At 37.3% G+C, this 26,338-nt stretch overlaps 1 protein-coding gene across 1 annotated transcript in view; it reads right to left on the bottom strand.

Annotated features, from left to right (window-relative positions):
- The window catches only part of slc16a10.S (solute carrier family 16 member 10 S homeolog), a 40,705-nt gene extending 18,876 nt beyond the window's left edge, over positions 1–21,829 (bottom strand). The window contains exon 1 of the mRNA XM_018265394.2: positions 21,198–21,829. Coding sequence (XP_018120883.1) covers positions 21,198–21,552 — 355 coding nt within the window. The 5' untranslated portion in view covers positions 21,553–21,829. The remainder of the gene's footprint in view (positions 1–21,197) is intronic.
- Positions 21,830–26,338: the final 4,509 nt, after the last annotated feature.

Here is a 26,338-nt window from a genome sequence, read left to right on the forward strand (position 1 = left end):
TTCTAAAAGGCCATCAGCTCCTGAGGGTTATGGGCCAGGACAAGCAGAGCCTTGGTTCCACTGCTCTCAGCCTGTAAAAGTACAGCTTCCACTTGTGTGGGCAGACCTCTGCTTACTGTGTTTTCCTTTACTCTTATTCTTCCTAGTTTAAGCTTAGGTCTGTAAAAATGGCAAGCATGGCAATCCAGAGTACCTGTTCAAATAAAGTACAGGTATGGGATCTGTTATTCGGAAACCCATTAATCAGACAGCTCCAAACTACTGAAAGGCTCCCATAGACTCCATTTTATGAAAATAATCCACATTTTAAAAAAAAATATTTCCTTTTGCTGTGCAATAATAAAACAGTTCCATGTACTGGATCCGAACTAAGATATAATTAATTCTTATGGTATGCAAAATCAGCCTATTGGGTTTGTTTAATGTTTACATGTTTTTCTAATAGACTTAAAGGAACAGTAACACCAAAAAATGAAAGTGCTTTAAAAGAAAGGCAATATAATGTACTGTTGCCCTGCGCTGGAAAAACTGGTGTGTTTTCTTCAGACAAAAAAAAAAATAGTTTGTATAAACAAGCTGCTAGCCATGGGGGCAGCCATTTAAGCACTGGATACACAGTAGATAACAGATAAGTTCTGAAGAATCCCATGTTATGCTACAGCGCTTATGTTATCTGCTGTGTATCCTGTGCCTTTTCTGTTTTTTTCAGCTTTGAATGGCTGCACCCATGGCAGCACGTTTGTATAAACTATAGTAGAGTTTCTGAAGAAAACACACAAGTTCAGTGTAGCCCAACAGTGCATTTATATTGACTATGGAGGAAAGCTGTGCAAGGAGATGATGCCAATGAAGTTATAAGCTCAGTTCCGCACAATTTTCCACCAATCCCATTGCAGTTCTTTCTACATCATGTTTTGTTATTATGCCACATGCAAAGCAGCAGCAAAAACAAGTGGCAGGGACTTGTGTTTGATGCTTGATTTTTTTTCTCTTGGTCTTTCCCTAAAACAAATTCAAGTTAGTTTCAAAGAGAAACATAGCAGAGTTGTGCAACAAGTTTAGAAAAATGGTTGCCATATGGCTCTGATTCAAAACAGAGTTCTAATATGTTCTATTGGCTTCTAATGCAAGTGTTCACTGCCTATATTAATGTTTATTCATATCAGTGTAAAATATAATTGATGTAAAAGTTATTTTGTCTACTGTTAAGCAAGTTATTTATAAAACTTTTCGAGTTTTTGCCATTCGAACGTTGAGTTTTTTTTAATATAAATTCCAAATTTTTTGTGGAAAAAAAACTTGAATATTTCGAGATTTATGAATTCCTAAGGATGGAAAAAAGTGAAAATAAGAAAATCCAGCATCTCAGACCTGCCAAGGTTGTACATACTGTAAGTCAGTGGGAGAGGTCCCTAATCTATTTGGAAGTTTCTGTGGTCTGCGCTCGAATTAGCCTGAAAATCCAACTATTTCGGACTTTTCAGGCAAAAATCGGAAAAATTCAGGCTTTTCGTGAAAAAGCACAAAAAAAATCACACGATTTGGGAAAAAACTCATAAAAAAAATCGTAGGATTCAGATTTTCGCTTGATTTTATCGCGTTTGACCTCGATCTGATTAGATTGTGCTTTTTTTTTTAATAATAAATAAGGTCACATTGTGGAAAAGGGGAACCTCAGGGTCTGCTTCCTCTATAGTGGTCAAATCCCCCTTCTGAGCACCTGAGCAAGCACAAGTTGAATTGTGTGTATTTTCCTTCTAGATACAAAGTACAGCCCCCCGAGGACAAAAAGGGGACCTATTACTAAAACTATTACTTCTCTTTGCACATTGTATCTAGACATGCCAAAAGTAATGCCACTCATACACAGAGTGATAAATAAAAACTGGTTCTAAATGTCTATTTCCTTTATCAATGCACCTGTATATTCCCAGAAAATGATTAACGATTATAATTAATGATTAATGAACAGCGACTTTTCATGTAAGGAGATATCAACAGTCTTTTGCATTCTCCCATTTAAGCCATTTACTAAACATGCAGATCCATAATGCTTATTACCATATAAAGAAACTGTTCTGTGCTTTCCCTCATGTCAAACAGTAGAGCGACAGTCTCTTAAACCTAACACAAGTTTTATGATGCATGTAAATTAACACTTGCACTACTGCTGCTGGCAAGACATATTTTCTTTGAAAAAAAATCTTTATTTAGTACAATCTAACAACAACTGTGAATTGTGAACTTTAGCAATGCTATATTTATAAACTGATAAAATAATCCCTGAGCAAAACATCAGGTTATCTGCACTTTGCACCTTGCCCCATGGGAGTTGCATCTGGCTGCAACATTATGCTTCTTAGCGCTCCAGAACTTGTACCCCTTCACAAAGTAAATTAATCCTCTTGTCAATAAAATGTTAAGCCTGCATGAACATAAAGTTAATGTGCTACAATCTAGTCTAGACCACATGTTCTCTTCTGTCTGGATCATGATCAGAAACATTTATAAATAGAGATTCCTGGATGACAATAAAATATTGATCTCTGTGCCACCTGTACCAGTGATGGTGAAACAGAGTATTTTCCCAGATCATATAAAGGCTTATTCAGCACTGGCCAGTGGCCTATAAAAATGTCAGAGAAAGCCAGCTGATGCCCCTGTGTCATATGCAATGCATCTCCCTGCTGCTCTGAACACAGGGCAGATTTTGGACAGAAACACTTGTTTTCAGTGCAGTAACACATGGATATAAAAAACACATCATGTGCCTTAACCGGGGTCGGACTGGGGGGCCCTGGGCTCACCTCCGCCAATGCGCAAAGCCTTCTCTGGGACTTGGCCCCAGCCACAAGCCCGCCCCCCCTCATGTGAATGCGCATATGTAAATTTCAGTTTGAAGGCTGTGACTGGGCCAGGAGATTGGTGACAGGAAAGGGCAGGCAAAAGTCTGGGGTGTTTTTTCCCCTTGTGTCCACCACACCCAGTCCGACCCTGGCCATAACTAGAGATGAGCTAAATTTTTTGCCAAATTTTGTCATGAAAATGACACCCATAGACTCACACAATTTATCATGGGTCAAAAAAAAATGTTGTTACCCATAGACTTCAATGAATTTTGGCAAATTTTCACTGTTTCGCAAATTTTCGGAGAAGCGAAACAGGTCAGATTCACCCATCATTAGCCATAACTCTAACTACCTTACTGAACTGATTGTCCTGAAAGTGGGATTTCTAAATTGTCAGTGGAATTATTTTAATATGGCTCTCTCACAAAAAACATGTGCATACTTACATACCCTCTATACAAGAGGACCCAACCTATAGTGGCACAAAATTCTTAAAAGCTCCTGGACCTCACAACATAACATTTTAAGCACCTTCAATTCCCCAAACCCATTGAAATGATTGTGGGGGCTATTTACTAAATCTTTACTAATAATTTTTCTCTAAAAAATCAGATAAAAAAAATCTCGAACCCTGTATGCTTGCACACTGTTGTGTATTCTTTAATCATACACAGGAACCCCTGTCTTGTCTACTGTCTCTCCTGTTCTTTACCTGCTGACCCACAGCTTAATAAAAATACACACATAAACCTATAAAAGAGATTACAGTATATTCATGGAGGTGTTATGGATCGTATTATGTACTTGGGCCTACATGGTTCTTAGTCAAGATCACAATGGCATAGGGATTCACCAGACATACTTGAAGAGCACATCACTGTTACAGAGATGCCGTTCATGTAGACTGGTTCAGCTGATTTAGATAATTTCTGTGCAGTTTTTGTGCTTGTTGGGCTTTCTATAAAATTAAAAGTATTGTATGAGTCTTGTACATGTCACATTTGATCTTATAAATAACATCTACAGACACAGATATGTATAGGAATGTGAAAATGCATTAAATAAAAACAGGGAAGTAGTAGAAACAACAGTCATTGAACCCTGCTGCTTATCCATGCAACTTTCATGACCTAAACACTGGCTGACAAATGTAAACAACCCATGATTAGCAATTCACTGCAAACGGTAGCTACATACATTACAGATAGGGATGCACCGAATCCACTTTTTTGGATTCGGCCGAACCCCGAATCCCTCGCGAAAGATTCGGCCGAATACCGAACCGAATCCGAACCCTAATTTGCATATGCAAATTAGGGTTCGGCTTCGGTTCGGCCAGGCAGAAGTATTCGGCCGAATCTGAAGCCTGCTGAAAAAGGCCGAATCCTGGCCGAATCCCGAACTGAATCCTGGATTCGGTGCATCCCTAATTACAGAGGCAAAAATAATCTATTGGTCTGTCTGATCTTAATTCTAAACCTTTGAGGGAGCTTTTTGGGGGGCAATGCAGTCATTGCAACTGACTTATGTTTGACTTATACATTTTTAGTTATTTAAAGCGCACATAAAAGTCTGGATTCTTTTAGTAGACTGCTACAAATCATTTTTTTTAACTGTATGCAATGAAGGATTTAAGTGTTAGTGCTCAGCGCTGCTTAGTGCATCCACCGGTGACACTAAGGTGGCATTATAACAGGGACAGCAAATATCCTTTTTTATTTAAGATTCCAGACTTTGGTACACTTTACTTGTAATTTTTGTAGCGTATAAATAGCCACATTTCTATTCTGCCACCAGGTAGAATATGCAATGAAATATCATAGGGTCACCTTTACAATTACAGTTTCAATTGTTGTCATGTGAAAATGGAAGCAATTGCTGTGGGGTTTAGGGCTTTAAAATCACATAGGTCTCAAACATTAACCTGGGCACTAAACATCAAAAATCAATGGCACTAGTGTAGTTTAGAAGCTATGTAAGTAAACCAGTCCCGCATGACTTTAATGGGCTTATTTATCAAAATAATAAAATCACAATATAAAAAAACTTAAATGTTTGCTTATTTATGAAAAAAGCTGAATGTAAAAAAAACTTGATTGAATATAATTGTAAATGGTTTATAATTGTTTATTGGTTTAAAAACAAGAATACCTCAAATTTTTCAATTTTATAGGCTTTAAAAACTTGAATTTGTGAGTTTACAAACTCAAAAACTCAAATAAAAAATGGCTTGAATTTTGCCTAGGACAACTCCCATTTACTTGACTGCATGAACTCTTCAGATTTTAGATGAGGATGTTCTTACTTTTGCGTTTTTGAGTTTTTTTGTGGCTTAATATATACCAGATATTCAAGTTTTTGAAAATATAATTCAAGTTTGTGTGCAACAAAAAATTTGAATAGTGGCAAAATTCAAATCCGAACCTTGACAAATCGCCCCCTAAATGTAGGGATGACTTTTTGGGTAAATTGTGCAACCTTAGATTGGGTGCATCCCTATTTTTAATATTTTAAAAATTCCCATTTTCAGTTTGTTTGGTTATGTTTACCTTTACTACCTACCCCTCCTTTCCCTGTTATCAGGACAGTTTGTTTAAACACAGATAATAAACAATCTGCTCCTTTTCAGCAGCTGCAGCAGATAAAGAGTTCATAATACATTTAACTAGGAAGGATTAAGCACAGTTCAGCACTGACAAAATCTCCTCATGTGCCATTACCCTTAAATTTTGAATCTGACCAGAAGGAGTCTAGGCATAATTAATACTGCCTATTGAGAACCCTCCCATGTCAAGCCACAAAAAATACAAATATTGAATGAGGAGTTATATTATATATAGGAGTTCACCAAGAGATGCATTTTTGGTTTTCAGCTTTTCAGCTTGTCACTTAGTTTACCCTTTAATAAAAGAAAGTTTAGCAAGAATAAGGGAGTGGCATTTCAACTGAAACCCCTACTGATGTGATGAGTTTGAAGCACTTGCTGTACCATATCTGTACCTGGTGCAAATGCTGTCAGTTCCTTTCAATATTTTGCTTACCCTAAAGTATATAGTCAGAACATGTATTTCTACTGTAAAATAAAACAGTCCATCATTATAAACCATTTGTAAGGTTTAGCAGACAATTGACAGTTCCTTCTAATTAAAAAATAATAATAGGGAAGAAAAGTACAATTGCAAAGGCTTCAGTGATTTTACTGTGCTGTCAAAATGTCAACTATATGTGAACCACACTGTATTTGTCTGCCTAGGAATTCCATGAATGTGTCCTTGCATGTGTGTAAACTGCATAGACAGAACATATCTAATAAAACATACACTATATAGCTATATAGAAATGCATATACATATTGTCTGTATCTTGATAAAAGGCTTGGTTTACAGTTTACATTGAACTACAACTCTGAACCCAGGTGATTTTTTTTCTTTTGGCGTTGTGCCCTCTTCATCATGATAGATATTTACATATATATTCACATGCGTGAATATATATACACATACATACATACACACGACTCTATAGCTTCTCCAGCATGCTCATGGTATGCACACAAAGTTTGATCACCAAGAGAATCTCTCACTTATAAGAATGGTGTATGAATGGATCACTCCAAATCATGCACAGCTAACATATAGAGCAATGTATTACATAAGGACAGATTTACTAAGTTTCGAATGGTAAATTCGATACTTTGCCACCTAAAACCTGCCAAGTTCATGTAGAAGTCAATGGCAGAGGTCTGTTGAACCACTTGAAGATGTTAATAGCATTCCTGCTATTCAAGTTTTTTTCGGAGAAAAACTTGATTAAAATTTTCATTCCTATTCGATCGAATGTTAGACGTTTGAGTTTTTCATAACTAACCTCCCATTCTCGTTATTTGAGTTAAAAAAAATTCACATAACTTTGAAATTTCGGCGTTTGTTAAATAACCCCATAACGTATACCAAACAGCATAAAAGTCTATTGCACATCTACAAATCTGAACACAGAAATGTACACATGGTTTGCACAGGACAAGGTTTTAGCAACACAAATCCCGAATTTCACAGCAGGAGTAATTTACAGGAAGCATGTGGAAAGTATTTGAGATCAGAGAACATTTTGCTTTTCCTACAGCTATGATTACTATTACATAGGAAGAATGCCCTAAAACAGCATCTGGCAATGATCTGTTCTCTGATATTTATTTCAAACTTAATGGGTTTACAAAGAGCTTTCTACCGATTCCGATTTTTTTTTTTTTTTTTTTTTAATTTTCTACTGTGATCTACGTGTATCTACTGCGGACTGATAATGTTCCCTATATGTGAGGAATATATCTTGTATTGATTTGACACTGCATAATGTACATAACTGTATCAACTTTTGGAAATATTTGCATATTCAACAAAGTTTTCCATTGACGGGTATAGGTTCAACTGGACTGGAAGAGTGTTTGCTTGCCAGGTGCTGGATGGAAGAGAAGTAGTAGCAGGACTCCCTGTAGTCTGCAACTATGCAATCAGCAGCCTAACTGGTTGATATTTTTAACAAGTAAGTACAGGTATGGGACCTGTTATCCAGAATGCTTGGGACCTGGGGGGTTTTCAGATAAAGGATTTACCTTCATACCCCAAAGTCTACTAGAAGATCATGTAGACATTAAATAAACGCAATAGACTTGTTTCGCCCCCAATAAGGATTCATTATATATTAGTTTGGATCAAGTACAGTGTACTGTTATGTTATTACAGAGAAAACGGAAATTATTTTTGAAAATATGGATTATTTAGATAAAATGGCGTCTATGGGAGATTTGGAGCTTTCTGGACAACAGGTTTCCAGATAACGGATCCTATACCTGTACATTGCAGCCAGCAATGGGACAGAGCAATACAATTTTGGGTTTGGAAGCATAAAAGCAATTAAACAATTTCAAATATAGTTACTCATGATCAAATTAACATATTGTTCTTAAGGACAGCTGCACAATTAGGAGAACTAGCACTTAGGGGTGATCCGTGGGCTCCTGCCACCTGAGGCAGCAACCCCGATGCCGCCCCCTTTCCGCAAAGTTTAGCCTCATGGCAGGAACGGCCCTGCTAGCACTGATAAATTATGCACAGGTAAGTGAAAGTTATAGCATAAGGGCTCGTACATATAAACACGTCTTTGTGTGTTCCCCTGCAATCAGTTTTAAAGCATTCAGCCACAAGGGAGTGTAAAAAGAGATGCAGCCTATTAATATAAAGGGACCCATATGCACACAGGTACTTGTAAGTGCCGAACACAGGTGGATTGCAGAATGTTGCATTCCACCTGCATTCAGGTCCTTACATACTTCCATGTGAGTACAGGTCCCAGGGTACTCACAAAGAAACACTCATATGTACAAGCCCTAAGATATACTGTTGCTCTTTCTAAAATGAAGAACATTAACCTCCATGGTTTGGTTTCTTGTGCAGATTCCTGTAACTACTGACCTACTCTAATATAGTTCTCTGTATGTTAAGAATGGCCACAGATCAAGTATTTGCTGTTACAATAAAAAGCAGCCAGATGTACAAAGTTGCTGCATATTTATAATGCAACAGGCTTTTTTTTGTATGGTGATTCACTCACTGCCTGTAGGAATCATTTTTACCCCATACAAACACTGTCCCCAAATTCTTGCCCTCTGCACTCTCTGCAAAATCTGCCATCCATCGACAGCAATAAAAAAAATTTACTTTAGTGGCACTCTAGTGTTTATACAGCCCTCCTCACTCTTACTCAGTGCTATATCTCAGTATTTCATGATACAGAGTAGTGGGGGTTAAATATTTTGGCACCATCTATCACTCACTAGGCAGTGCTTATTCTCACTGGTGTCAGAGCTGAACTGATAATAAAGCTGGCTCGCATTATTATTAATTGTGCAGCTCTGACAGCAGTTAGAAGAAGAACATTCCAGTTGGTGCTAAAAGGTACCAAACACCAACTTTCAAACTTGCATTACTTTTTTCTTAGGATACCCAATTTAATTTTGGCAGTCCACTTCACAACATATTGGTAGAGAATTATATTTTAACCTTTAACAAATATCTCACCCATGTGTGTAATCTACCTCATTCTTAAAATATGTACTCGTCTCTTTTTTTTCATTTAAACGTGCACTTGTTAAACCCCTCCTTAATAGACACGACTCTTGAATTTTCTTGTAAGAGCAAGCACAAATATATGTAATCCCACCAGAGTAGAAAAGTGGCCCAGGTGCTCCTGCCCCAGGCCCTCAGCTCAGGGGGGCGGTCAATCCCTATAGAGAAATAGAAAGTATAGGGCCCTCCATAACCAACATGCAGATAAGACAAAAAAGTATTTTACTTACAAAGTTTACGCGTTTCGTTTCCATCTGACATTTAATCATAAACTCAAGCTATACGCGTTTCCTGTCCATCTGACACTGGACATGAAACTCATAAAGTTTGAAATGATGGTCTAAATAAAATTTTATTTTTCGGCCGATCTGCTTGCTGGTTCCAGAGTGCCCTATACCTTCTATTTTCTCTTCTCCATGACCCTGTCCAATTTGGTTTCTGTCAGACTACTTAACTGATACTGCACTCAACTAGGCACAAATCTACACACAGGCCATTCCTCTAATTTGATATTATCAATACTCTGATTAAAAAAAGCAGAAGTTATCATAACTAATTTTCTAGGCACTTGCAGCAGGACATTTCTCCTGTGGTTAAAGACGTTACACTTGAATGTACCCATATCTTTCAGACAACTTTTTTCCACCAGTTGATCTCATTGTTGCAAGGAACAGTGCTAGTGCCACAATTTTCTCCCTTTAATAATGTCATACCACACTTCATAGCTAGGAACTCTAATCTCAGCAATTGGTTTTACATGTCACATATATGCATATAACACATTTAAATCAAATTTACTTCTGGTTTACTATTAGCAGGTGTAGTGCCAAGTGCACAATACAATATATACTGTAAAACAAGGGTGCCCAAAAGGTATATCGGGATCTACCAGTAGACCTTTAGCTGGTGATCAGTAGATCTCAAGCCTGTATTTCCATATAGTGCTGTACACAGGTGGAATGCAATATGATGGGGCGGATATATCAAAATGTGAGACTACAACTCACTTTTTATTAATTCCTATAGGATCTTTAAAAGCATATTTATCAAATGGTGAACTCCATTGATAAATATGATTCTAAAAATCATAGGAAAACCATAGGAATGAATAAAACATGGGGAGTTTTTCTGTGGTGAAAAATTTTAATAAACCTTACGCAATTCGTTCCACATGCGTTTGGAGCTTGGATGTGCCTGTGTGAGTACAGCACACATCTAAGCAAAAAACTGACCACAATAGAACATGGGGGAAACTCCAGTTAGTAGAGTCCTTGGGCTTATCTGCTAAAATGGAAAATTGGGCCAACCACTCTCTTAATTTGTCTCATAACTGTATATATATATTTGTGGTTTGCCCATTTTTTTGTTAAACAACATTCTTAACTGAATTTTATGTATTGCAAATATACAGTATTACTATCTGTGTCTATATTACAAAAACTGTGGTAATATTAAAATATTTTCCTCATTTACACTGGTATCTGTGACTGGGTCTCTTCTCTTTTGTACACCTCGACATGGAAATGAAACTGCTTTTATGCCCCCAGGACACTGATACACACCTTGACATACACTAGGATTTGCAAGCTTCTCTTGCATTTTCAAGTGAGACAAACCTTAGCCTTAGTATGTCCGACTTTCTCCCAACCTTTCTGCCTTCAAGACATCTCTTAAAACGCACTTCTTTCGAGAAGCCTACCCTCACTCTGCTTCACTACCAAATGCAACACCACATACAGTACCACATTTCTCCCCCACTTAAATTCAATCTTGCCCACTCCCACACCTTGTGTATTACTCCCTTCCCTTTAGACTGTATGCCTATGCATAGGGCCTTCCTCACCTTTTTGTACCTGTATTGATTGTGATGTATGTAACTCCATATATTGTTTGTATATAATTCATGTGATTTCCTTGTATAATCACATTTACTTTACAGTGCTACGCAATATGTTGGCTCTATATAAATACATGTTAATAATAATAATAATAATAGTGTAGTCTCCCATTCACAGTTAATTTCTTAGGAAATAACCAATGCTTCAGACACATTGAACATTCTCACTAAACTGCTCTGTTTCCTAATCCTCCATAACAAATTCAAGCAATTATCTATAGATTAGTCCCCAATAATTCCTTTATCCCTGTCAGTGAACTGACATAATAGGGATTAAGGATGGTCATTTGTTTCCTTTTCATTCACAGTTCATGTGCAATGCCCATCAAATACTTCAAGCTCTTCAAATAAACTTGACCGTAAAAACAAACAGTCACTTTGTTGCACATGTGACATTTTAATTTGTAGCCTAAAATAACAAAACCTTCATACAGAGGTATTATACAGAGCCAAATCTCATCAAAAAAGCATATATGAAAATGCCGTTTAAAGGTCATATTCAGATTAACACTTTCTAAAACAATTTGCAATTTCTCTTAATTTTTAGTTGATTTTAAGAGATGTTTCTTAAATGTATTTTGTGTATACTATCTGGGCCTGTAATTCATAATAATCACTTTGGGGGTTATTTATCAAAGGTCGAATTTTAGAGTAATGTGATTTTTGTAAAAACTCTAAAATTCATTTTTATTCACAAATCGAATGTTATTTATGAAAAAATTGAAACGTCTAAAATTCGATTGAATAGTCCTGACCCGAAAACTTGAATTGAATTCGAAGCGAATTCAAATAAAGTTTTCCTCCAAAAAAACAAATTATGTAGATATGTGAGATATGTTTCCTACTTGCTTTAAAGTGTAAATAGTGATTAAAAAATGGCTTTGTCTATAAATGCTCTTTAAAGGAACAGTAACATCAAAAAATTAAAGTGTTTTAATGGAATGACAATATAATTAATTGTTGCCCTGCACTGGTGTTTGCTATAAAAAGACTACTATAATTTATATGAAAAAGTTGTTGTGCAGCCATGGGTGCAGTCATTTAAAGGAGAACTTTAAACACCACATACAATATCACATTTCTCACCCACTTAATTCGATCTTGCCCACTCCCACATCTTGTGTATTACTCCCTTCCTTTTAGACTGTATGCCTATGCATACGGCCTTCCTCACCTTTTTGTACCGGTTTTGATTGTGATGTTTGTTACTCCATATGTTCTATGTATTTAATTCATGTGATGTAGTTGTATAATCACATTTACTTTACAGTGCTACGCAATATGTTGGCGCTATATAAATACATGTTAATAATAATAATAACTAAACCCTCTCTTCCCCGCACAGTACATTATTCTAAAAAGTATCCCTGAATATTATGCTCACTTATTTATGCAGAGTAGCGCAGCTGAGCTCATGGGCACCATCTTACGCATCTTCGGTCTTCTTCAGATCTTCTTCTTTCCCTTCGGCAATTTATGGAACTAATTGACATATGAATACCTGACTGCTCCAACTGTGCATGTGCCAGTTACCTCCGTGTCAGTGTTCCCTTACAGAAGAAGCCCGAAGATTCGGAAGCTCCTCTGCATAAATAAGTGAACATGCTATCCAGGGACATGTTTTAGAATACTGTACTATGGGGGGAGAAAGCAGGGAGGGGGACTATTTAGGGTAGTGGATGGAGTTTTTCTTATTGGGGGTTAGTTCTCCTTTAAGCACAGGATACACAATAGATTACAGATACATTCTGAAAAATCCTATTGTATACTACAGATCTTTATCTGTTCTCTGTTGTATATCCTGTGCCTTTTTCTCCTTTTTCAGTTTTGAATGGCTGCCCGCATGGCTACACAGCAGCTGGTTTATATAAATTACCACTGTAGAGTTTCTGAAGCAAACACACCAGCTGTACCGGTGCAGCACAATCAGTATATTATATTTTTATTACTTTAATACATAAACATTTTTTGGTGCTACTGTTCCTTTAAGTAACTAAAGTCACCATGGTTACTTGCCTTTGATAAAGCTGGACCGCACTGACAAGAAAGTTTTTTCATGACATTGCTTTGGTATAACACCCTGATATCCATGGGAACCTAGGCAATGTTTTGGTGGCACTGAGAACTTGCACAATAGCCATTTAACTGCATGTAAGTGAGCAGTAAGTGAGCGGCTGAGTGGTCGACAAAGGCTGGGGTGGGGAGTGGTGTGAATTTGCTTAAAGGTGAGTGCTGGGTCCTCCATGAAGATTTTTTGAGGTGTAGGCACAATCGGTCTTAGTTGTGCTATTGCATTTGTGGGTTTGTATCAGTAACTGTGGTATGGAAAAATACTTCCATCAAGTTCACTCTTTTTTAATTAGCAAAACCTCTCTAACTGCTAGCTGATTATACAGTGCATACAAATGGAGTTGCCAAAATGTTGGTACTATGTGCTTATGTTCATGGGGGCACCAGATAGCAACAAATAACTTGTTCATGGCCCCAGTGTTTCTGGTGGCAACCCTAAAACAGGCCAATAAATTGCTGATTTAATCCGGAGGGACTGAGTTGGTAGATTTTAACGGCCCACTTATGGCAACAGTAACCAGTGATTCCAGACATGTTCCTAGCTGTTTGGAATTCATAATTAATCTGTAGCAGTTTTAATAATTTAGTGTCACTCTCATCTAACAGCTCTGCCCTTAAGTAACGGGTAAAATAGGATATTTGTGATTTGTATCAGTAGGGGGCCGATTCACTAAATTCGAGTGAAGGATTCGAAGTAAAAAAACTTCGAATTTCGAAGTATTTTTTGGGCTACTTCGACCATCGAATGGGCTACTTCGACCTTCGACTATGACTTCGAATCGAAGGATTCGAACTAAAAATCGTTCGACTATTCGACCATTCGATAGTCGAAGTACTGTCTCTTTAAAAAAAACTTCGACCCCCTACTTCGGCAGCTAAACGCTACCGAAGTCAATGTTAGCTTATGGGGAAGGTCCCCATAGGCTTTCCTAAGTTTTTTTGATTGAAGGATAATCCTTCGCTCGTTGAATTAAAATCCTTCGAATCGTTCGATTCGAAGGATTTAATCATTCGATCAAAGGAATAATCCTTCGATTGTGCGATCGCAGTATTTGCGCTAAATCCTTCGACTTCGATATTCGAAGTCGAAGGATTTTAATTCCTAGTCGAATATCGAGGGTTAATTAACCCTCGATATTCGACCCATAGTGAATCAGCCCCTAAGTGTGGATTGGAAAAATTCTTCAAAATTCAAAAAATTCATCAAGTTCACCCTCTTTTCTTAGTTGGACATCCACATAAATAGAAGAGCTGTACTCATGAGGAGCAGACTGGGGGCAGCAGATAGGTAAGCCTATGGCCGGTGGTAAGGATATGACTGCCTTTCACCTACAAGAGCTGAGCCCTGAACCAGATTTTAATCTGGTGAGAGGTGTAGAGCACATCAAGGCTTACTGAATAAGCACTATTTTTGCAATTTATTTCCCTTAATGCTCTAGCATTTATGTCCAAGTCTTTTATAAATGAACCCTCTTGTCTCAGGCATTTTCAGAAACTTTCAACTAAACAGAAAACCAGCAGGGCAGTTTTTTTAATATTTTTTTAGTTTTTGTATTTATCACTGTTAAACACTAAATACTGGCGAATCTACAAACAAAACTTACATACATTTACTCCTTCATCTAGTAGTCCCTGGCCCCCATCTTTGAGGACTACTGTATTTTACAGAAATATAAAAACACATTAAAAATCTGGACAAATCTTACTAACGAGTAGGTTGGCCAAAACACTTTCATCAAACTATTTACATACATGTTTCAGCTAAACTTTTCCCAGAACTTTAGTAGCGGTTTACAATGTACAATACATTAGGCTTGTTAGGGGGCACAGCAGGGATGAAATGTACAAACAATATTTATGCGAGGCAGGTTAATAAAAACATTTTTCAAAGTATTATCACTGGAGTGTTGCACATTGTTGCTTTTGGATCTATGGTTACCCCTGTGCAGTAAGCAGCAGGTGGCTGCAGGGACTTGAGCCTAGATTTTGGCCTTTTTTTCTAATCTGGAAACATTCCTAATTCAAATTACTAAGCTTTTTCCATTCTGCCTTTTTTCGTGAGTTCTCTGAGTTTAAACTCGCATGTGGGTACCATTCAAGTACAGACATGGAACCTGTTATCCAGAATGCTTGGAATCTGGGACTTTCTGTAATTTGGATCACCATATCTTAAGTATGATAAAAAAAAATATTTAAACATGAATGAAACCCAAAAGGACTAATAATATTTTAGATAGGATCAATACAAGGTACTATTTTATCACTACAGAGAAAAGGGAAAATGTTGAAAAAAAAAATCAGAATTATTTGCTTAAAATTGAGTTTCTGGGAGATGGACATCACTCGGAATGTCTGGATAATGGGTTTTCCAAAAACAGATCCTATATCTGTATATATGTTCAGGGCAAAGGTTGAAATGGATTCCCTTTTGTGCTACACATATCCTTAACTTCAGAAATTAGTGGTTTCTTTTCCATTCCTACCCAGTCCTAGTACGTTTTCCTACAACAGGAGCATACAAGCCAACACCAGGGCAGTTAGTTATTTCCAGCCAACACAACTGAAATTATTTTCATTGTCATGCATATTGGAACTGTAGCCGGTCCAGCTGTTACAACATCCAAAAATGTGACAGCTCAGGCTGTTGAGGGATGCTGGAAATTGTAAATCAACAGCTGGAGAGACACAGGTCTTGACTGGAATATAAATCATCTACATTTTATGTATAAATTTATTAATTTTGAGTTTGAGGAAAAAAACTGCCATTGTGGAAAAAAACCTAAAAGCAAAATGTATATTTGTGACTTTGGAAAAAACACAATAACAAATATTAAGAAACTAATATTAAGACACTACATCATGCCCTTTATTATATACTGTCACATTAAAGGACTCAGAAAGGTATAAAGCAGGAGAATTTCAGCAGCAAGGTAATTGAAAACAGCTTTGCTACGCATACTGGGAGACCAGCGCTAACTTATCTTTTGTGCTAATACCCTGTTGAATCTGCACTTGGGTGCAAACTGCAGCGTCATACAGTAGACATCCTGAATATGCCTTGTAAAATAAGAGCAGCCTGGGTTCTGGTAATGCAATGTCAATTCTATCTATGTGCCTAATTTATGTTTGGCGCCTATTCAGTTTTAAAACAACAGTTTTACATTGTATGTTTGCCCAAGCTGGCCTCTGTGCCCAAGATCCTACTCAAATCTTATACTAGTTTCTCTCTCAGTTTTGACAAATAATATTGCCACCAGTCTCATTCTGAAGTGTGCAGGTTCCCTGACTGATAACTTAATGGGAATTTAGGGGCCCCCAAAAGGGAGTTGGTGAAGGCCAGAGATGACAGGAGTTCCCCTGCTGTTACTTTAGTCAAGCTGTTCCACATGATAGGGAAAGGCAGCTGGGAGTGAACAAGGGGGTGCATCACCACTACTGTAGAAGACAAATATAGGAAGTATATTTGTCATTTATCAAGCATGTGCAAATTTGCACCATTGCCAACAAATCACATCTTTGCTTTAACTGTTCTACTTGCATCTTACTGAAAATGGTGATCACTGATTGGTTACTTTGGATTATTGCCTGGGTGCTAATTTGCCAGTCTTTAAAAATGAATCATACTGCAACTACAATCTGCGATGCAACCACTCATGCAGCATAAGCAGGGTGCAAGGAGATCATACCCAGTTTATAGCTGTAGCAATATTAGACTGCAGTGCAGTAGTCAGCAGAGTGGAACTATAACTCTAAATGTTCTGTATAAATTCAGATGCTCAAAAGAAACATTGGTTGAATGTGTACTAATGCGTAGGAACACACACCATAGACAGAAATGTACACAGCACCCTCTGTGTGTAGCTCAATATTGTAAACCAGTGCATTATAATACACCAATCTCCATATTAAGATTTACAGGAGCTCTGGCCCTATATGTAGTGTAAAGTTGTTTATAATGGGATAGATCAGCCAAAAGCCAAACATAATTATTTTATTTTGCACACTTTTGAAAGTCTGCACAAGTACACGGATAACAACTATCTACTGTATATATCTTTTTTTTCTCCTTCATTAGTTCCAGTGATTCAGAGAAATACTTTTATGTCTGCTGCTAAACAAAACAGATGAAACAATTGTACTGTAGAAGTAACATTCTTTGCATAGCCTTTTAACAAGCTGTCAGCAGCATGCAAAGCAAGAAAAACTGCCATGTATTCAACTTAAATGAACTTTAATTATTGAGCAATAGCTGGATGTGAAAAGCAACTGTAACAGAAAACAAACTAGTGAAAACATATGTGCAACATAAGTGCAAACCAAAGAAGAGCTTAAGATGGTTTAAAAAGTAATGATGAATAAGTAAAAAGTAATAAAGAAAAGCATAAATAGGTAATTGTAAACAGTATGATGAAAAACCAAGGCTTCTGGGCATTGTAAGAGCGCAGAGGCCTTCTTTAATATACATATCAGATAACTTTCAGCATAAATTGTAGGGGCTGCTGATATATTTTTTGCTGTGGGGTCCAGTATTTTTTTTTTAAAGATGAACATGTTGCTATTATCATAAATAGCTTAAATGTGGTTACAGATTCATATATCTTGAACAATTTAGCTGCTACAAACACACACACGTGCTGCGAATTGCAAACCAATTTAGCCTACTCTAATTGTCTCTTTTCAGAAAGAATCAGAAATGCCTACTTGATAACTTACAATTATCATGAATATATATATATATATATATATATATATATATATATATATATATATATATATATATATATATAAAAAGCTAAATAACTCAAAAACCACAAATAATAAAAAGGAATAGCAGATTGTCTCAGAAAATGACCCTCTACATTTTAAAAGCTAACTCAAAGATAAATAACCCGTTTAATGAAGCACATTAATAAGCCATTATCTCATAAATCATAACAAGATATTATATTTGTAAGCAATATTTGTACATAAATCATCCACTATACAACGTTGGGCACATGTTTTTATATCAGACAGTTCCACTTTAATACAGCAGTATTGTAAAAGGGGGATGCTAACAAACTGACATTTGTCCTTTTTTTGTCCTTCTTTTATATGTTTTAGGGTTTCTTTAATACATTTACTTGTACTCATTCATCTAGCAGTTTATTTTTACATTAATTTGGCCAAGTAATTTGAAGGAACTACATCTTCAATTGTATCAAGGTATGACATTGTCAGTTATTTCTTAGGAGGTTCTTCCATCAGGCCCAGGATAATATAAATGTGACTTATAAGGCCCTGGTGAAGTTTTTTTTTTTAACTTAAATGATAACTGTGCATTTATACATTTGCCTTTTGCAATCAAATTTTTTTTTTACAAATATTGAGCAGGTTTTTATGACTTTTGGCCTTATCCTGCAGTCAGGAGACATTATGGCTGCTTGGGTGATTGAGTCATAACCCTTCATTAACACAATATACCAATATACTCTTATTATAGCCACCACAATCATTACAATATGTTAACAATGTACAAAGTGAAAAGCTACTGAAAATGCCTATGGCTTGTGCAATATCTACACTAGTCACTATTCTATTTTGACCTTCAGTTGGGTGATGGGGGAAGGGTAAACTTGGGTTGGGGGTGATCCTTAAGTGAAAGGAGCAGAATGCATGCCTTGCAGGCCTGCAGAGAGCCAACGCAATTCAATGCATAGACACAACAACCCTGTTTACATTCCACAGAACAAAGAAGATTCTTTACCTCATCCCATTTGGTTCATGAAAAGCAGCAGCTACTTTGTTACTTTGTTAGTTTATGTGACTGCTTATAAGGCTGAGAATATGGGATTGTGTGGATCAGCGCTTCCTAGTCTACCCTCCACACGTGTATTCAGTTACTAAGTATAAAACTAGTTGAAATGTTATCACCTTCTTAATGTGAGGTTTGTAACAACTGCATCTTGCTTAATGGTCTGTATCTATAAGAAAACCATCCAGAAAACTGATAAATATATGAGATTTATAATATGATACTTACAGAGGACATAAGGATGGGTTGATCAGAACAAGAATGCAATAAGGAAGGGAGACTGGTTTGATGGAGATAGAAGATTATGATAAAATCAGGTAGCTTGCAATTATACTAATATCAATAAAGAAACAATATGCATCCAGCTTATATGAAAATATTCTTCCCCAACAGTGATGTGAAGCTCAGACACACATGTCACAAGCCTTTAGATTAGGAGAATGGATAACTATACCCCATCAGAAGCAGGAACTAACAGAAAGCCTCATGACCTGGACATTAATAACCAATAAAAGAAAAATATATTACAAGACCACAGCAATGACATCCAAATGCAGTTCGTTCAGGGTCCTTTGATTAACCCATTAGTCACCTGGGCACAATGTCCTGCCAACAAGTAGAATGGGGCACAATAAAAAAATGAAAGACCTAAGGATGCCTGGACACCTGACCACACCACTGATTCACCACAGTCATACCCATTATAAAAGAACCCTGCATTTAACTTCAGTATCCCCCTGAAGGTAGCCCTGAACCTATGCAAAAGTCTGTCTCTGTAATGATTTCTACTTTTATTATTTTTTATTATGATTTATTATTATTATTATTTATGACCTAATAGAGGTAGCTTCTCTTGTGTTCAGGATCAGAATCCTATCCTAAACTACAAAAAAGAGTCATTGTAAGGTTCTGGGCCACTGGCTCTAAAGACATGTGAGAGATGATGATAGATATATGATAGATAGATAGATAGATAGATAGATAGATAGATAGATAGATAGATAGATAGATAGATAGATAGATAGATAGATAGATAGATAGAGTAAATAGACAGACAGACAGACAGACAGACAAATGATAAATGAAAGATAGATGAATGATAGATAGATAGATAGATAGATAGATAGATAGATAGATAGATAGATAGATAGATAGATAGATAGATAGATGAGATTATACACACACACATATTTGATGATACATAGATATATAAAAGAAAGATATAAACATATACAGATAAATAAAAGATATATAGATAGATCAATCAGAACAAGAATACAATAAGGAAGACAGACTGATATTTTATGCAGATAGACGATTATGATTAAATCACAGGTTATTTCTAGGAGCTTTTCATTATACTAATAACAATTAAGAAATAATATGCACACAACATGGTGAACCATACGTTTACTTTGGTTTGCGGATAAAGATGATGAAACCAAATTAAGTACATACTATTCACCCCTGTGCCCCCCTTCCCTTTTCCTGCACAACAAAGTAGCCATAGCCCTGACAAAACACATAAGATGCAGAATGGACTATGGTGTCCCCTCCCAAACCCGTTGAGCCCATCACCCAAGTGACACATGGCCTCGCTGACAGAGTGGTGTCAGAGGCTAAAGGGAAAGGCAAACATCCATGTGTGATTAGAGAAGGAAGGAGTAGAGTACACAGCACGGGCCCTTACGCACAGGAAAGTATAGCGTCAGTGCTAGCAGTGCCCCTGCCCATAATACATACACATGCCAGAGCTCTAACCGCCCCTCATGCTACATAACTAACCCTCTCAGTTCCACTGGGACTCTTTGGCTGTCAGTGGGTTGTTGAAAGTTATAGTTTTACAACATCTTTGTAAGCCTAGAAGTTACTCATATATGAGCAGTCATAGTCTAAGCAAGTGGTTGAGTATCACACTTGTAAGTGTGTGACTCCACAATAACTAAGCAAGTTTGTTAAGGCAGTGATCGCCAGTAGCTCATGAGCAACATGTTGCTCTGCATCCCCTTGGATGTTGCTCTCAGTGTCCTCAAACCAGGTGCTTATTTTTGAATTCCAGGCTTGGAAGTAAGTTTTAATTGCATAAAAACTAAATATAGTGCCAAGCAGAGGCTCCTGTAGGCAGCCAGTCCACATGTGGGCTATCAAATAACCCAGACCCTATTTGGCACCCCAGGGGACTTTTCATGCTTGTGTTGCTCCCCAACTCTTTTTTACATTTGAATATGGCTCACAGGTAAAAAAAAGTTGGGGATCCCTGTTGTTAATGGCTGCGATTAGAGAGACTGTGACCCCACTGCCTCCAGCACCAGGCTCCACGTGCTCACTTGTGTCATTCACAACTGCACGACTGTCAAACCCGCCGGCCCCCCAGCTGCTGTCAGAAATGCCAGAACAGGCGCAGGTTGTAAGCCCCTAGGGTTCCATGCAAGTCAGCGATTGTCAGCACGTGTGCCAGCACTCACCTGTCTTAAATGTCAGTGCTGGGTCATCTTTCGAGCCGAACACCTCAATGAGCGACACAAATAGCACCCCACATGCGTTCTGGATGCCAAACACCGAACCATTGCACCACATTGCTGCCAACATTACCATCCACCCCCATCCTCCTTCTGGGGGCTGGAACTCCTTGTCCTGTGCGGACTCCTTGGCTACCTCAGGATCCTCATCATCACTGGCCTTCAGTTTTTCTCCCTCTGTGGTTACTGGGCCCAACTCCCCATTCTCCTTTCCTTCCACAGACTTGAGAGGAGACATCTCCTCCTTTGTTCCAAGTCCATGTTCCCCCTCAGCCGGGGACCATTCTCCCTCCACTGTCATCTCCGCCTGACACACAGTAATTGCAGGAGAAAGGAACAATACACAGAACGCACCGGTCCCTGTACAGCACACCCAACTGCCTGTTGTTACCAGATCCTACACACTTTGCAAGTCAGTTTGGTGTTCAGAGATACCTGCTCCTCTTCTGCCCGTGCCCTGATTTCTGCCACCCTGTGTACTCTGCTTTCTACCACTCTCTGTTGAATTGATAAGAGAGTCCATGATTTTGTTAAGGGCTAAACCCTGGTAGTGGGCGTAGCTGTAACTAGGGATGTCCCACAGAATAACCACCCTCCCCCTGATGTTTCAGTCTCTCTGAGGGAGGGAAGATTACATCTGCTAGGGTGGGTGGTTCAGGGGAGTCACAGTTTATATGTTGTTGGTTTACAAGAGGGAGGACATTTCCTCTGATTTGACTCTGCCCAGGAAACTGTATGTAAACCTGAGCTCCTCGCAAAGTGTCTGTTAAGAAGGGGAGAGGATTGGTAAAACATTTCTGAGTGCTTGCACTCCCTCCCTCTCTATGGAACAGAACGATGAACGGTGCAATGGAGCTGTTAGACTGGGAGCAGGAGAGTTACAAGGAGAGCAGCTGCTCTGATAGGCGCTAATGTCAACTGCACAGACAGCTACATAACAGTTTAACACAAGCTGCACAAATTAGTCAGAGACTAAAGAAAGGTCAGTCGGAATAAGTCAAGGGTTATTCAAAAGGATGACTGAGAAACACGCAAACTTGTACACAATGGTTTTCAGTATAACAAGGTAGATTTCTCACTACGCACGCCACTAGTCACTATGCTGCGTGCTCATTGGCCCTTTCTGAGGTTTAGAAATCCTAGAAGGTTTTCATAGGCTAAGCAGCAAGCTCTTCAAACACGCACAGACAGTTAACTCCTGCAGTTCCAATTCAACAGCCGTCCTAACACAGACTCCACATGAAGTCCTTTTTCTTCAGGACAGAATTTTTCAGACTACTTCAACTCAACCAAGCGCCTGCCTTTTTTCTGCCGAGGATTTTGTCTGTCCCTTTAGTTCCCAACAAATGATATGTGATTGAAAGCACTAAACACTCTTATACAGATAATATTAGTAATATTTCAGAGGTAGGGTTCCCTTATAAGTTAAGAGGAAAACCCCTATCTCAGCATCCACCAGGCTAGGGTTAATTAGTGAAAAGGAAAGAGATGTCTGCTATTTCTGTGTTGTTTTGTCGGGGAGATAGTGATGGCATTTTAACTCCTTGTTTCATGTTACCATTTGGTGTTATAAAGTGTAACATGGTTTTATACATTTTTCACATTATATGATACAACTGTATCTATAAAATGTATTACATTAAGCAGCTACAAAATATATGTGGGTATGTGTGACCAATTCGCTGGGATATTTACGCTAGTTCTGCTGGTGCCCAAATTTTACAAAAGTCTTCAATATTATAGAAGGTTTGAGGAATCCATTTCAGGGGTGATAAAATAGACCATGCTTCCAAATCTGGCATTGTTTCTTTCCAGTTGAGGTTTAACTGCATGCATAGAACAGTGTTTCCCTTTTAAAGATGCAACTGAATTTATACATAAAAATGTCAGTGGTAATGTCAGACACAACTGCAGCAGATCTAATGCAAATATACAAAGGAAATTACAGTTGGTTTAGTATTATTATCATCACAACATATTTAAAAGTCGCAAACATTTTCCACATCACCATACAATAAATGGGTGTAGACAATGAACAAAGTAAATACAGAAGTGCAACTCATAACCGATACAAGAGATAAAGAGGGCCTGCACAAAATAATTTTTATAGAAAAGCGACCCTACAAAGGAAAGTATTTATTTGCAACACCTAACAAAGAAAAGGAATTTGTAGGCATTTTAAAAAATGTTAAAAATGTATATTTGATTGAGAAACACTACTAACGTTTACTGTATATAAATAAGCTACTGTGTAGCCATGGGGATGGCCGTTCAAGTTCAGTTTGGGCTACAGGGCACATGTTTACATAGCAGATGTTCTTACAGGAAGATAAAAATAATATGTATGCCCCTCTACATGACTATAGAGTAAATACATTTCTCATATAAAATAGGACATTGGTTTATTTGTAGGTGCTGGATGAAAAAATATAAACTTTACATTTAGAAAAAAGTTAGTTTATTAAACCCTCATTTGCCATTCATATTATTAGCTCTAATCTGTTTGTTCATTTAAAGTCTCAAGTGTTGATATTTTCAACCTATGACATTTACAGACTGTATAATAGTGTATGAATGGAATTAAATCACGAGGATGATGACCACCTTGCAGCTACATTAATAACTAACTAACCTCACCTTCCCCCCACCAATGACAGCTTTGCACATGTATGAAAAACCTGTGCCCATTAGGAGTGATGCAAACATTTGTAGGGGGTGGGGGCGGGATAAATAAGCAGGTGCTAAGTTAAAGTCTATGTTGTTTTATTGTTTACCTACACAATATATTCTATAGGTATGATTTGTAGCATTGTTTTAGTAATGGACATGAAGTTTATCAGTGATTGTGGTACGCATAAAGAATTTTGGGTGAAAAAGATTTTTTCTGTGCAGATAGCTGAGATGGAATTAGAGGGAACATGAGATATAAAAACACAGCAACTAGTGATATTTGGGATAGAATAACTTTCGGGGCAGAAAAATACTAAAGTATTAAAATGAAAGTTTATAGTTTAGAGATATAATTTTGCAAACAAAATCTTTCCAATATGAAAAAATCTTTGTCCTTAAAAAAATTAATTTATAAAACAGTATTCTAGACTACTATAAATACTGTGTGGTTAATGACTCTACAGCAGATCAGATTTCACTCAAACAAGGAATTTCTATTTTTTATTGAAGTTTATTTCCCAGACAGTGTAGAACACAAGATTTACAGGCTCTCTGTTCAGCCAATGAATGATTGTAATTCAGTCACCTGGATTTGCTTGACCTCAGAACAGTATGAAAGTTTCTTGTCTGTAGTTAGCACGATTTATTGCTGCACACTTCAACACAAAATAAAGGCAGTTTCTCTCAAAACACTGCATCTATTGTAATTCATGTTCTTGTGTGCTACCATTATTTTGTGTTCAGAGCATAATCTATCTGCTCAGTGCTCACTGAACCTAGGGATGCAGTAAACCAGTGTGTTTACTAGAAAAGACGAATCACGGAACTTTAGGATTTTGTATTTTTATTCACAGTACAGTGTCCTGATTTTCTTTTTCACAGTGTTTAGGTTTCTTTTTATATACCAGCTTCCCAGTTATTGTCTTTGCTGTTTAAAGGAGTTGCTCATCTTCCAGACACTTTTTTTTCAGTTGATTTGTTTTTAGATTGTTCACCATAAACAAATACTTTTTTCAATTGATTTCCATTTTTTATTGTTTACTGTTTTCCTAAAATATAAGTTTAAAGTTTAAATGTCCGTGTCTCTGGGGTTTCAGTCTGGCAGCTCAGTGATCTAGGAGCGTTCTGAACTATTACAATTGCTGCAGTTAATTGCTATATTTAGTTGTCAACAGCATCTTTGGAATATTAGTAACTATTGTATCAATTCTAATTTTACATTATATTTAATTTTATTTAATTAAACGCTGGGATTCTGTTCAGCTGGGACAAATATAAAAAATGAACTAAATCAACTAAATGAAATCATTACTGCAAAAACAGCTTATAGGCTGAAACTGCTTAAAAAACTATATTACACTAAGGGAAATAAAGCAGATAAACAACTTGCAAACCAACTTAAAGAAAAACAAGCTCAAGCAAGAATTAGCCATCTAACTTCCATGAAAGGGAAATTAACTGACCCTAAAGCAATAGCATAGGAATTCGCTAAATATTATGCTTAATCGTATAACTTAAAATCTGATAGTACACTAATTGAGGTACTATTAGGACATTTTTTAGTAAGTTGAAACTTTCTCATCCAACTCAACCACAACTCGAAATGTTGAATGCACCAATATCAGGAGAGGAGATTGTAAGGGTTATAAAACTCTTAAAAACAAATAATCTAACTCTTACTATAAAGTGTTAACAACACTACTTACACCTCGTCTCCTTAAAGTCTTTAAAAGCATTGTAGATATGAGGTCTGTTAACCAGGAATATCTTCAAGCTCATGTAGTAACAATTCCTAAACCAGGAAAACCTCAAGACTTATGCCAAAACTACCGCCTAATAGCTTTATTAAATACAGAGCTTAAGATTTAAACCAAACTTTTGGCACAAAGACTTAAAGGGATACTGTCATGGGAAAAAACATTTTTTTCAAAATGAATCAGTTAATAGTGCTGCTCCAGCAGAATTATGCACTGAAATCCATTTTTCAAAAGAGCAAACAGATTTTTTTATATTCAATTTTGAAATCTGACATGGGGCTAGACATATTGTCAATTTCCCAGCTGCCTCCAGTCATGTGCTCTGATAAACTTCAATCACTCTTTACTGCTATACTGCAAGTTGGAGTGATATCACTCCCTCCCTCCCCCCCCCCCAGCAGCCAAACAAAAGAACAATATGAAGGTAACCAGATAGCAGCTCCCTAACACAAGATAACAGCTGCCTGGTAGATCTAAGAACAGCACTCAATAGTAAAAACCCATGTCCCACTGAGACACATTCAGTTACATTGAGAAGGAAAAACAGCAGCCTGCCAGAAAGCATTTCTCTCCTAAAGTGCAGGCACAAGTCACATGACCAGGGGCAGCTGGAAAATTGACAAAATGTCTAGCCCCATGTCAGATTTCAAAATTGAATAT

This window comes from Xenopus laevis, chromosome 5S, assembly GCF_017654675.1.
Source record: "Xenopus laevis strain J_2021 chromosome 5S, Xenopus_laevis_v10.1, whole genome shotgun sequence".
In the NCBI taxonomy this organism is placed as follows: Eukaryota; Metazoa; Chordata; class Amphibia; order Anura; family Pipidae; genus Xenopus; species Xenopus laevis.